This window comes from Pituophis catenifer, unplaced genomic scaffold (genome assembly GCF_029215685.1).
Source record: "Pituophis catenifer annectens isolate HBS135680 unplaced genomic scaffold, rPitCat1.0.hap2 SCAF_1, whole genome shotgun sequence".
Classification (NCBI taxonomy): domain Eukaryota; kingdom Metazoa; phylum Chordata; class Lepidosauria; order Squamata; family Colubridae; genus Pituophis; species Pituophis catenifer.
Genome location: NW_027256881.1, coordinates 93,112,889 through 93,127,348, shown reverse-complemented (window position 1 = coordinate 93,127,348; position 14,460 = coordinate 93,112,889). Strand labels below are relative to the sequence as shown.

General features: G+C 37.8%; 1 protein-coding gene across 1 annotated transcript; it reads left to right on the top strand.

Moving 5' to 3' along the window:
• Window positions 1–4,938: 4,938 nt before the first annotated feature.
• On the top strand, window positions 4,939–11,573 carry CENPW (centromere protein W). Its single transcript, XM_070952753.1, has 3 exons — window positions 4,939–5,074; window positions 9,833–9,946; window positions 11,509–11,573. The coding sequence occupies exons 1-3, from the start codon at window positions 4,985–4,987 to the stop codon at window positions 11,533–11,535; spliced, it is 231 nt and encodes a 76-aa protein (XP_070808854.1). The 5' UTR covers window positions 4,939–4,984; the 3' UTR covers window positions 11,536–11,573.
• The last annotated feature ends 2,887 nt before the right edge of the window (window positions 11,574–14,460 follow it).

The following is a 14,460-nucleotide window of genomic DNA, read 5'->3' as shown; positions in this document are numbered from 1 at the left end:
ATTAAATTTAGTCTGACTTCAAAGTATTCAAAGTGATATTATACATCATATAAATTTTCTTGCAGCTGCAGTTATAAAAAATTATATTAACTTTTAATGTCCATGAATCATTTTATATGTCACTGGGATTACATATCTTGTTTTGTGGCTGCTGTCTATTACTCTCTTCTTGGTTTTTTGGGGTGTGGAATGAACTGTATTCTCCATTTTACAGATTCCTAAACATTTTGGTGGAACTGTCAGGTATAAACGTTATCTTGGGAATTAGAAACTCATGAAAGCAAAATATGTTTTACAAAATCTCTTTGCACACATTCAGACACTACTGATTGCAAGAAACCATTGGCTGTTGAACATAAGTCCTCAGTCAGATATTTTATGCCATTCAGTATTTTATTTCTAATCTATGGACTGCAAGAATTTCTGCTTGCTCATTTAATTTAAAATATATTTTGCCTTTATGTTTTTTTAGCTTCTTTCCTCCTCAGCTCTGCTCATTTCTAACTTTACATGACCTGGAGCATATGTTTTGCCCATTGAATGGTTTGATGCACATTTTTACTACTTATACGTTTGTGATTGTTGTTTCATACTTCATTGAATGGGTGAAATAGAATGAGGCCCTTCTTCTAGAATAAATAAATAAGATTGTAAAGACTCCTTAAAAACCACCTTATAATGAAAAGCAGAGTTGGATTAAATATCTGCCTATCATTTTAGATGCTTTGTAAATTCCCTTGTTTGGGGAATGAGATGAAAAATCTGTGAAGGAATGGAAAACAAGTAAACTTGTTTTTCTCCCTCTCATTTTAAACGTCAATTAGAGTTTAATTACAATTTCATAATTGAAATGTATGTGCAGAATATGTACTTCAATAAATATTTTAATATTTATGCACATATAAATGTACCAATGTTTATTACTTCTTTAAACAGTCAGTTTGGTATAGTGGTTAAGATGCTGTCCTAGAAACCAAGACTGTGTGAGTTGTAGGCCTTCCTTAGGCATGAAAGCCAGCTGGGTACCTTTAGGCCAGTCACACTATTTCAGCTCAACACATTTCACAGGGTTGTTGTGGAGAAAAATAGGAAGCAGGAGTGTTAGGTATGTTCACAACCTTGAGTTATGCATAAAACAAGTAGAATACAATAATTAATAATATTATTAATATAACTTGGTGCCTTGGTGGTACAGGGGTTTAAGGCACCCTGTTATTAAGCTTATTAAGACCAGCTGCCTGCAATTACTGCAGGGTTCGAATCTCGCCAAGGCTCAAGGTTGACTCAGCCTTCCATCCTTTCTAAGGTAGGTGAAATGAGGACCCAGTTTGTGGGGGCAATAAGCTGACTTTGTATAAAATATACAAAAGAATGAAGGCTATTGCTGAGCACATTGTAAGCCGCCCTGAGTCTCCGGAGAAGGGCGGCATATAAATCAAATTAAAAAAATAATAATAATAAAAAAAAAAACTGACTTGAGAATACCAATGGACAGCAGAATACAAGACAAAGAATTTGAGAAAACCACAAAGTATAAAGATTTTGAAAATCAGAATTGAAAGATTATGGCATAAATCAGCCATAGTGATCCCAGTGGTTATCAGCACACTAGGTACCATACCAAAATTTTTTGAATGCCCCTTAGAAAATCTATGCATAAAAAATTTCCATTTGTCAATTACAAAAGGCCACACTGCTTGAATATGCACCTATTTTATGCTGATACAACATCCTAGATCAGTGATGGCTAATCTTTTCTGGACCGAGTGCCCAAAATCCTAACCCTAATCCCCCAAAATGCAATGCGCACGCGGCCCTGCACATGCGCCCCTCCCTTGCACATGTGCGCCCCTGCATGTGCCCTACCCCACCCCACGCATGCATGCATGCACAGCCCCCCCACATGCCCCCCCACGTATGCGTGGCAGAGACCCGAAGACCAGCTGGCCGGCGGGAGACACGTGTGCATGCGCAACAGAGCTGAACTGGGGCAGCAGCTTGTGTGCCATCAGAGAGGGCGCTGCATGCCACCTCTGGCACACATGCCATAGGTTCGCCACCACGGTCCTAGATTCTTGGGAAGTACTCAATGTGTATGAAAGCCAACACCAGCTAAAGAACTGACAGCTGTGATTTCACATTATTATGTACATAATAATACATATATATATAGCACTTTGGGGCAAATGTTTTTTATTCCCCAAATATTTTACATTGACACATATCTCACAAAGGAATATTAACCTATTTACATTTATTTTGTTTTTCATTTCTAGACAAAGTGTACAAATATTCTTTATCCAAATATATGAAAAAATGGGAAACAATCATTCATCATGTAATTATGAAACTAAAATAATCTAACTGATAATCTTTATCTTTATGGAGTGGTTTTTGCTAGATTGTTCTGTTTGAAGAGTGTTGGAAAAAATATGCTTCAAAATTTCTACTAATTATTAATACTTGGATAAACATCAATTATTTTTCACTTGAATATGAGATGTCAAATTTAAAGAACCATATGCAAAATATTTGCCTCATTTTCAATGCTAATTCTTCTATAAAAACAAGAAAGTCCAGTTGCCTCCTGAAAAAGCACCTTTGGGACAATCATGACCTGGATGACTGAGAATCTCTACAGACTTTCTAGTATAAATATGCCAAACTTTACATATCTACGATAAATGGTAAACTTACATTAGTAATGTAGTATCCAGAGGCAATAAACTTGCAATGTATCATTATACAAATTGCAGAATTAGATAATAAGTTTTGACTATCCTAGCTGAAAGATTATGGACGTCTTTTATAGTTACACATTAAATCTAGGAAAAATAAACATAGAAATGCTACTAAAACAAACATAGAAACACTGCTAAGATGACACATTCAATTTGAATTTCAATATGAAAAGTAATGCTTGATCCTTGATAGGACAAAAAGACAAGGCTCTTAGCAAAAAGTGTATGTTGGGGTTTAATAAAAGGAGTTCAATGAGAAGCTGGACAGCTATCTATGGACATACTGTAGCTGGATTTCCTGTATGAACTGAATTAGGTTGTTTTAAAGTCTCTAGCAAGTGGCTTATGATTACAATTAACATATACATCCAATTTGTCTATGACTATGATATAAGCCAAGGGTGTCAAACTCAAGGCCTGGGGGCCAGATCCGGCCTGCGGGGTGCTTAGATCCGGCTTGCAGGGCCGCCCTGGAAACAGCAAAGGACTGGCCTGTGGTGCCTCTGCTAATGAAAATGGAGCTCGTGAGGGCTGCAGGCTGCCCCCCGAGCTCCGTTTCTACTGGCAGAGGGTTGCAGGAGGCCATCACAGCCAAAAATGGAGCTTGCAAGGGCCATGGGCAGCCGTCCGAAGCTCCTTTTTCACTGGCACAGGGTTTCAGGAGGCCGTCGCAGTTGAAAACGGAACTCGGGAGCCCATTTTTACTGGCAGAGTGCTCAGGCTGCCACAGGTCCCCAGACATGAGTGACGTCGAGCTATGCCCACCCTGTCCACGCCCACCCTGTCCCCCCAAGATCAAACAGAACCCTGATGCACTCATCAATGAAATCGAGTTTGACACCTCTGATATAAGCTATTGCTTAAAGTTTGGGCCTAGGATGCCCAAGAGAAGACATCCAGAAGTACACCCCTACTTTAGAACTTTTGGAGAGACCCATTCCTGATGGTAGCTGATTCTGCTGTTTGGGACTGACCTTTCTTTATGGTGGGATTGTGGTAGAATAGTATTGAGCAACTGCAGGCAGATTCCCAAAAAGCAGAGCTTAGCCATTTTTCAGGTTGCCCATAGAACAGGTGACTGTCATAGAGATGCTGTTGCTCTATCATTTGTCACTCAAATTAGTTTTGTACATATGTATAGTGCTGTTCTGGAGGAGTGCTACATTTGTCTCCAAACACATCTCACCTGACAGATCACATATATGGTGGACTGTGAAGAGCACTGGAGAACTCCCTCCACTCTCACCTAGGTCTCTCCTCTGTGCCTTACACCTTTGGAATTGGGTGGCTATAGCAAAATTGAATGAATGAATGAATGAATATATTCCCAGGTAAATAATTGCAATTGCAGCCTATGAGACCTGTTTGTGAAAGTGAGGACACAGCTATAATTTATTCGGATGTGTTGATCAATTTTTAAAATATCGAATTCTAAAAATGGGAAGGTGAAACAATCTGTTCTTCTGTGGTCTAGATTTAATAATAAGCTTGAGTTGAGTAAGTTTTAAATTGATATTGTATTTGTTTGATACATATATTTTTTTCATCTCTTAATGCTGTTTTTTCATCAATGCAACATATATGGTTTACTTTCATATATTACTGACACATTCACTCTTTTCTTATATTTCACTAATAAAATTAGTGAAAAAGTTAAAAACAAGACTCTTCATTTGATGACTCCCCAAAAGTCAAAGTTGTTTAGTTGGAAGAAAGTCCCATTTGTGATCACAAGAGTTGAGGGCATTCCTTAGAAGCCTTTCGGATCACAGCCTAATCCTTCGCGGGCAAGATTCCCTTACAACTCTTTAACCCTAAGCAGAAATCTGCACACACATTTGCAACGTTTAAAATAAATTCCTGACGGATTAAGACGCGTTCAAGCCCTATTGAGTCTAAATAGGTCAGTTGTGTACAAAAAGACCGTCTTCATCTAATGCGTGCATTTGGAAGGGGGAAGCAACTACAGGTCGCGCTGGATATTAAGGAAGGACGCATTCATTCAGCGGCTTCTCTCAATAGTGCCGCTGAATGGCATTCCCTTCCACCAATCGCTCCAAGGAGAAAGTAGGCGGGTTGATTCATCAGCCGCTCCTGTGACGTAATGGCGCACGGCGGCAGATTTGAACTTATACGGCGCAAGCGCGCTCGACTCGTCCGTGGAGTGTTTTGGGGGTGAGCCGCTCTCCGGATATTCGCTGACTCCGACATTGATTCCGAGGAAGGGTTTCCGCGCCGCTGCAATGAAGCGCACCGTGCCACGAAGCACTCTGAAGAACCTGATGAAGAAGCACAAGCCCCAGCTCCGTTTGGGCGGCAACACCGACTTACTGGTGAGTGGCAATGGGGAGGGAAGCTAGAAAGGAGGGAAGGGGCTGCTGTCTGCCCTAGTCTTGCGGAGCGCCTTTGCGGACCCGTGTCCTGCTCTGAGACGCCAGCGAGAGGGATAGGACGAATTTGGGAGGCGACCGTTCAAGGTCTTGCTTCCCACTCGGCAACTTTTAGGGAAACTCATTGGAAAACTGCTTCCTGCCATTCCCATCCACTCATTTATGAAAGTGCCTTGTCTGAAACGTGGGAATTACAGTCCCCCCCCTTTCTTGTGGGTAGTACCTTTTGTTTAAGCTTGGCGTGTAATGGCAACATAATTCTGTGAATCATCTTTGTGCATTATAGCGATGGTAGCCTGGTAAGCAATACTTAACCTGGGTTTGCCTGTGTCATGTGTGCACATGTATCGTGTGTGCACGATGGCAGAGGACTGAAGGAGAGCTCGATCCTCTGCAACCAATGTTTGAACATTGTAAACGTTGTCAGAAGCTTCTTTGGCTGTCGTTTGTCTCACCATGTAGGTCTATACATCTGAACTAGTTTGTGTTGTTTCTGTGTTGTGTTGTTAATATATGTGGGTATATGCATAATTTTGTCATGTTTATGTAGTGTATATTAGAGGTGGAGACCCTTTGAGAGCTGTATGCAACGAAATTTCATTTTAATGTATGCCAATTAGTGTACATTCAAAGTGACAAAATTATTCAAAATTAAAACTTACTTGTTTTAAAAAGACAAATCTGCGCCCCCCCCTTCTCTCAAGTCCTCTCATGCCAATAAAGTTTCTTACAAGTTGTTGCTTTAGAACAAATAACTTAGATTTTTTTTCTCTGTTCCGTTGACAAATCAGTTTACATGGGAAAACATATATTTTGATATTTCGGAAGGAAATTTTTGTAATGATTTTTTTTCTGGGTCATGCATAATATCATAACCTATGAGATGTTGCCACAACACAGGAGAAAGGGTTGAGTTTGCATTGTGATATAATTATTTTGGCGTCAATGTTTAGGAATGGACACTGATGTGTGTTATCTATTTTGTTTTTTGCACAGCTCTAGTGATTACACTAACACTCTTCCACAAGCTTTGGGTAATCAAACTAATCGCCACCTCTAGAGATCTGATAAATGTCTGACCACTAAAATGTAAACCATAGTTACTCAGTGCTCTAAGAGTTGTAAATCATCTGCAATCCAATAATCTTGAATGTGTTATATAGTTGCAAATGGGTTAAAAGCATGATAGACTATATCAGTGATGGCTAAGCTTTTTGCCATTGCATGCCAAAAGTGGGGGGAGCGTGGGGGTGGGTCACGTGCATGCCCACACCCATAATTCTATGTGCCATGCGTGTGCGACCCCCCCGCGCTTCTCCCGCTTTTGGCACATGATGGTCCAGTGGGCCCGGTAGGCCTGTTTTTTGCTCTCTCCAGGCTCCAGAGCATCTCTAGGAGCCTGGGGAGGGCGAAAAACGGCCTTCCCCACCCCCCTGGAGGCCCTCCGGAGACTGGAAACAGCCCATTTGCCGACTTCCGGTGGGACTGGAAGGCCCGTTTTTTGCTCTCCCCAGGCTCCAGAGTCTGCAAACGGGCCATTTTCGGCCTCCAGAGGGTGTCTGGGAGGGTGGGGAAGGCTGTTCTCCCCCTCCTCAGTCTCCTAGAGAGGCTCTGGAAAACGGCCTCCCCCACCCTGCCACCCGGCCCTCCAGAGGCAGGGAACAGTCTGTTTCTCCACTTCCGGTGGACCCAGAAGGCCTGAAAATCAGGCGCGCCGGAGCTGAGCTTGCGTGCCCACCGATATAGCTCCGCATGCCACAGGTTCGCCATCACAGAACTATAATATATAGTTGACAGGTTGTACAAAGCTTGGTTCAGAAATTGTGCAGGGTTCCTATAAGTCAGTGTGGAGTATAACATTGATTTATATCAGATATCAACTGAAATTATAGTAAGAAATATAGAAATTTAGAATATTGGGTTTTTTTTAATAAAAATAACATCCTTACTGGTGTAATAATATGATTCATTTATAGTGTAAACATCTTACATATTCTCAGAAGTAAATCCTATTGATTGCAGTGCTTTTATTTAAATGAAATCTTGTTGCTGATTCAATACTGCACAATATTGGGCATGTTTATGATTAGTAAAACAGATCAGCTGAAGAGTTTAACAAAATAGAAGGCATTCTGATTGGCTGCAATCTGATTTTTAAACAACAATTCACCAGATGTTTGGACTTTGCAGGAACAATGCCTCAACATTATTCTCTAAAAGTCAAGTATATGCAATAAGCAGGTAATCCTTGATTTATGACCACAATTTAGCCCAAAATATTGGTTGCTAATCAAGGCAGTTAAGTGGTTTTTGCTCCATTTTCCAACCTTTCTTCCCACAGTTAAGTGAATTACTGCGGTTGTTAAGTTAGTAACATGTTTATTAAGTGAATCTGGCGTCTCCATTGACTTTGCTTGTCAGAACTCACAAAAAGTGATCACATGACCCCAGGACACTGCAACCATCATGAATACAGACCAGTTGCCAAGCATTCAAATTTTTATCATGTGACCACGGGCATGCTGCAAGAAAAACATTCATAAGTCACTTTTTTCAATGTGGTTGTAGCTTCGAATGATCACTAAATGAACAGCTGTAAGTCAAGTTCTATCCGTATGTATAGAGTTCACTCTTTAAAACATTTTTAATAGAATAACACAGTTGGGAGGAACCTTGGAGGTCTTCTTGGAGCTCAAGCAGTAGACCTACACTATTTCAGATAAATGGTTGTCCAATCTCTTCTTTAAAACTTCCAGTGATGGAATACCGACAACTTCTGAAGGCAAGCTGTTCTACTGATTAATTGTTCTGTCAGGAAATTTCTTATTTCTAGGTTGGTTCTCTCCTTGATCAGTTTCCATCCATTGCTTCTTGTTCTGCCTTTAGGTGCTTTGGAGAATAGGTTGACACCCTCTTTGTGGCATCCACTTAGTGTTCCTTAGCTAAATTAATACCTCTCAAAGTTCAAGACATGAGTGACAGTTACTCTGGAAAATTTGAAATTAGATGCCTCCATATCTCTATCCCGATGCCTATATCTATTCCATATGTATAGATATGAATATATGATGTGTATGTGAATGAAAATACTGTACTGTTATGTATATCAGTTACTTTGAAACCAGGCTAAGAAAAGGAGATCGTTTATGAAATTTCTATGGCTGCCCATCTTAAATTATGACTTTGGGTGGCTAATAATTAAAAACCCAAAGTAAATTACATAAAAAATATAATAATAAATTAAAAACAGCAAAAATTATCAATAACAAATAAAAAAGCAACCAAGAATAACATCCTACAACAAAAACACTAATAATCATAGTTAACACAACCAATAAACAGGCTCGTCCATTCCATCAGGGCCCCAGGCTTGATGATAAAACCTTTAAGATAAAATTACTGATGGTATCTACTGGATTGGCTCAGGATTATCCATAACTATTGTAAAATGCTGTTGTATGTTTACTTGAAAGGAAATGCTTCTTTATGACCCTTAAGTAACATTTTATCCCATTTTTTATCTATCTATCTACCTACCTACCTACCTACCTACCTACCTACCTACCTACCTACCCACCCACCCACCCACGCATCAACCAACTAACTGAAAGCAGCAAACCTATCTAATACTCATACTTGCTATTTTCCTCACAACAAAATGCTGCCAGGTTAGTTGGACTGAGAGTGAGTCTGGCCAAAAGTCACCAGCTGGTTTACATGCCTAAAGAACTCCTACAACTCAAATTCTCCTGGTTTTTAAACCAACATCCTAACTACTATTCCAAACTGGCTTTGTAGTAATCCTGAAAAAGAAATCCTGAAAAGAAAACAGTAAGAAACTCTACCTCTATTATTAGATTTGTATCTGATCTAAATCCCATTTTTTAGGTAGATTATTGGAAGAAAGAATTAATTGGGTGTAGGGCAGGGGTCAGCAATCCACCGCTCTGGAGCCGCATGTGGCTCTTTCATCCCTCTGCTGCGGCTCCCTGTCGCCAGTTGGCTCCACAATTGATAGGGCTTTCAGTTAGGACAGGTAGAGGAAAAAGAACACCATTCTAGGAGGAGGCTCTATGGTGGGGGAACCGGACTTCCGGTCGGCAAAGGAAAAAGGATGCCACGCTAGGAGGAGACTCTATGGTGGGCGAACGGGACTTCCGGTTGGCTTCCTTCATGCCTAGAAAATTGTAGGGACTTACCTAGGTAATTATCAGGCATCAACATTAACTGTAAGGTTTAAAAAATTGGAGAAAACAATAGGTATATTCAGGTTGTATAAAACTTCACGTCTAATTTTAGAGAGATATTTAAGAATATGCTTGAGCATAAATATATATCACTTGTCTGCAACTCTTTAAAGCAGATGCATCTTTTCCTTGGATCATGTGGCTGCCAGATGACATGATTCTGGGGAAAGAGTTGTAGACTGATTCATGCCTTTCCATGTCCAAGAATGTTTTTGAAACAGAATTTATTAATTCATTGTTTTCAAAAATTATCAGAAATGTGTATCTCTGCATTTGATTGGAAATGTTAATGTCGCAGAAGTAAAAAAAAATTAAATTAGACATGGATATATTGATAAATTCTATTTTGAGAACATTTTAATTAGAATCATTATAAATCATTTTATAAGCTAGTATGCTGTAATGTATTTGAGATTTTTTGGAAGATTTTGAATTTTGTATTTTTCTTTAAAAGGTACATTTGAACTTCTTGTTGTTCCTGTTTCGGTTAGCAGAAGAAGCCAGGACCAAGGCTATTGAAGAAAAGAGTAAAATAATTAAATATGAACATGTTGTCTCTTCCGCAAAGGTAATCATAGTTAAATTCTTTCTTGAATCTTACTTTGCATACTATAATGTTAAAGCTGCATACAATTGTATTAAAGTCTAAGGAAGCATTCAGATAAGAGTACCTTGTATAAAGAAGATTTTTGTTAAAACTTTATTATAGTGAGAAAAATAATCAGTTGTATAATTATTATAAAGTTATGTTAGAATATGTATGTTCAAATTAGGGTATCATTACTAAAACACAAATCAGCAAATTGGATTAAATGTAACTGCTTTTTACAGTAATTCTGTGTGCTAAAATATAATTAATACAGTAAAAGGAATATTCATCACAATGATATTTTAACTCCCACAGAAAGAACTTTGTGGTAATCTAAATGGAAGATTACTAAAGCATGGGCTACTGTGACCAGGCCATCCCTGCCCAAAAAGTTCAGGGCCGCTGAACTTTAGCCAGTGGCATTGCTGGCTAAAGACATGATCATGCCAGTGATGGCGAACCCTTTAGACACCGAGTGCCCAAACTGCACACACGCGCATGCCCAAACAGACATCCATATGTCTTACTGAGTTTTGCCTTTTTGCCAATAACAGGACTCAAATACTTCTCTGGTACCTGCACTGTCTTACTTTAATAATGGGAAAATAAAGCTCTATAGTATCACTCAACCATAAGCCCCTGATGGCCTCACTTGATACCTTTGTATAGAATATAAATAAAGGTAATAAAATGCAGGATCCCATGACTGCTAAGCCAAGCCAAAGCCTGCTAAGGTCAAACCAGGAGGTAGCAGCAGAACTACTAAAGAACATCCTCTTACTTCATCCAAAATAATTGATTTAGCCAGATGGTATAAAAAGCTGCCATAAGGTTAAAGAAGATGAACACTCCTCCCTACCCCCAAAGCAAGTCATTTTAGCTTAGGCCAACCAAAGCAGTTTCACTGCCAAAATCAAACTTGAACTTTGAATGAATTGGATCAGGTAATCAGTATCTTCCAGGAACATATGAAACTAATCAGCCACTATCTTCTCCAGTAGGATATTTGCAGTAGAATAATATTCACAATAGTTATGGTTCTCTTTAGAAGACCTCACACACTCCCTGTTTCAAATGAATATGGAATGGAATATTTACCTAGAGGTAAATATTTACCTCACTCACTCCTACGTAAGTATTTTTTCTACTAGGTATTGATAAATCCTAAACTATTTGTACTGCTGATTAGAAATGAAAAGAAACATCAACTGATACAAAAGCCTTATTTATGTAGGTACAAGATCACTGTTTTACTAGAGTGACCATTATAATAATACACTGTGTAAATCACGGATGTCGAACCCAATCACGTCACGTGACGTGACGTATCGCAACGTTTTTTGCCTTTGCGGAGCCAGGGTGGATGTGGCCTGTGCATGATGCATCTGGTCTGCAGGCTGCCAGTTTGACACTTGGTTTGGAGGAAAGGCATTTGGAAACAAATGAAAACCATCTAAAGCATTTCATATTAAATAGATGACTAATTTTAAATGAAATATTAAGCGTTTGTATCTAAAGGATCTATACGTTTTTCTTTTCAGATAATTTTAAAGAAGAGTCGAGGCTAAAGGAAAGAGTTCTTAAATTCACTGACATTCACAGAGTCTTATACATAATGTAGTTTAGATATTTGTGTTTTGTATATATTTTTTGCATTAAATAATGTTTTAGAAATAAATCTCAATTAAATGTAGCTTTTGATGAAATTTAGTAAATGAGTTAGTAAGATCAACATCATGACTGAAATAGTTTAAATATTTATTATAAAATATTTCTTTTTTTTGTAATGATTATATAAGGTGCCTTATCTGAGATCTTTAAACATAACCTTAACTGATAGTCAATATGTATTCCTACAAACTTTTAAAAACCAAAATGTTATTATTCGGAGGATATTTTTAATGTGCAAATTGTCTACTGTTTATACCTTTTTAAACTCCTGATCCTAAATCACATTTTAAATAAATAATCTTTCAGCTAAGGAAATATTTGACTTTGTAGTCTTGTACTGGCAGACAGACTTTTAAAACACAAAATTGTAAATGAAATATAAAAATATTTCAAATATTACCATTTGTAGTAATAAAGCTATTATAGACTGCATTCTTCTCATGTTATTTTTTCATGTTTTTTGTTATTTGTTGGATGAAAAAAATAAAGTGATAAACAATCTTTGCCAGACCCAGTTTTAGTATTTCCTTGGATGGGACAGCAGTGATATATTTCTTTTCTTTTATTAAACAGCTACTGATGTTGACAATCATAAAGGAAATGAAAATCATGAAGCAGATTTATTCTTTTCAGTTTTCATTTTTAGTAGAAACGTCAGTTCTGTCATCTTAACTCTACATGCATAACGTATACAGGAAGAATATAACTCAAACCTTCAATTTGTTTGTATGTATGTATGTATGTATGTATGTATGTATGTATGTATGTATGTATGTATGTATCTATCTATCTATCTATCTATCTATCTATCTATCTATCTATCTATCTATCTATCTATCTGTAAAGAGATTTGTCTTCTGTCTTACAGTTTTTGGAATTTCTACACCATGACACCCTTCAGGCAGAAATAAATTCTTTTTGGAAAAAGAAAGCCGCTCACTTTTAAAACATCCACATTATTTTGTACAACTTTATGTTTTAGTAAAAAGTATACCAAGTATTGGACCGAGTCCCATGTTAATTAAACAGGTTATAGTGTTTTGCTTCATGATTCTATGATGAAATCTAATATGTTAATTCTGTAAATCAGTACTATGATCAATGCCTTTGATACAACAATACAACCAGTGTAATTTTCATTTAATCAGTGCTCTTTTTAGAAATCTCATCTCTTTCAAAATGGCTGTTCCTTTTGCAACCATAAGATGGGGATAGAGTAAAGTATCCCATATATTTTCCCTTTTATATAGATTTCTGGTTCATTGAATCTGCCTCTGTTAAAGAATTATTATGTTACATTAAAGCGCTGTCATGAAGTATCTTATTGCTGACAGATGTAGGGTGATTAAGGATTTCATTTTAATTGCAGTTTTATATGAAGGAAGGGAACAGCTTCAGAACTTTCATGCCTCTTGTTAATGAGATCTGACAAGAAAGAAGTTAAATCTCTTTGTTTTGACAGCGTGCTGAATATATTCTGTTTTTCACACTAAGAAGTGTCATTTTCTAATCATCCAACATAATTAATCAACAGTGGCTGGTTAACGCTTTAGAGGCTATTGTCAAGAAACGGTGTTTATATTAGTCAATATAGAAGTGTTTTTAATACAGAGAATACTTAACAAAAGCTACTAGATATAAGCACAGGTTATCAGTTGATTTAATAATCCTCACCCCCAAATAATTGTTATGGAGAAAGCTATGCAACATTTTTCCTTTGGCCAGATTTGGAAAATTTTGAAGTTTTAGAGGAAATATGCAATGACAGTACACTTAATATCATAAATTATATATTAAAGCTTTAAATCATATCTATGTTTGAAGATTGTAATATCACATTTATTTTAAAACCCCAAATACATGTTTGAAGACTGGATAAGAATCTAGTCATGCTTGAATAGGTCTCTGTTTTATTCACTTGATCTGCCTTTATATTGTTCTACCTTGATTTCTGGAGATTTTAGTTTTGCATCTTCTGTAATTGTTGGCTGATATTCTCCCTGTTTTGCATATTCATATTTACAACAGCAGTTCTTCACATGATTAAAAATCATTAGTTAACTTCCTTCAGTTTTAAAATTCTGGTATTCTCTTGTACATCAAGGCAATTAGGCCACCTTAATATTAGTTAGCAGTCTGGGCGGTAAGCTTTTTCTCATGCTTCTAGTGCAGTGGTTCTCAACCTGTGGGTCGGGACCCCTTTGGGGGTCGAACTACCCTTCCACAGGGGTCGCCTAAGACCATCGGAAAACACATATTTTCAATGATCTTAGGAATAATTTTATGGTTGGGGGTCACCACAACATGAGGAACTGTATTAAAGGGTCACGGCATTAGGAAGGTTGAGACCCACTGTTCTAGTGTAAGGTAGAAAGTCCTGGACCTTCCTATTTTAATAGTATCCTTGGACCTTCCTATTTAAATAGTATCCTTGAACAATTGGAATAGTAGTTCCCCTGTTATTAGAACAAGGAGAAAAAGTTGTCATAGACATTTTTAGAGCTATGCATGTATTACTCTTGGCTGAAAGATGTGATTTTTTTTCTCTGCCAATGTTCAAAGCTAAGCACTAGGATTGTGTATTGTTTTGACATTGGAGTAAAACAAGCCAACATTTGAGTTGACTGTGTTCTAAGGACCAAAGTTTTAAATGGGACTAGTGTACCTTCTGCTGCCAGAACAAAACTCAGAAGTGTTCTGGCAATAGCAAACAATGGGAGCTCCATTGGAATTTCTTGCTCCTTTGTTTTTAAGCCAAGGGCCATAAGCCTATTTGGAGTGACAGTCCATGTTAAATGGTAGCAGTTACCTAAACTGCAGTG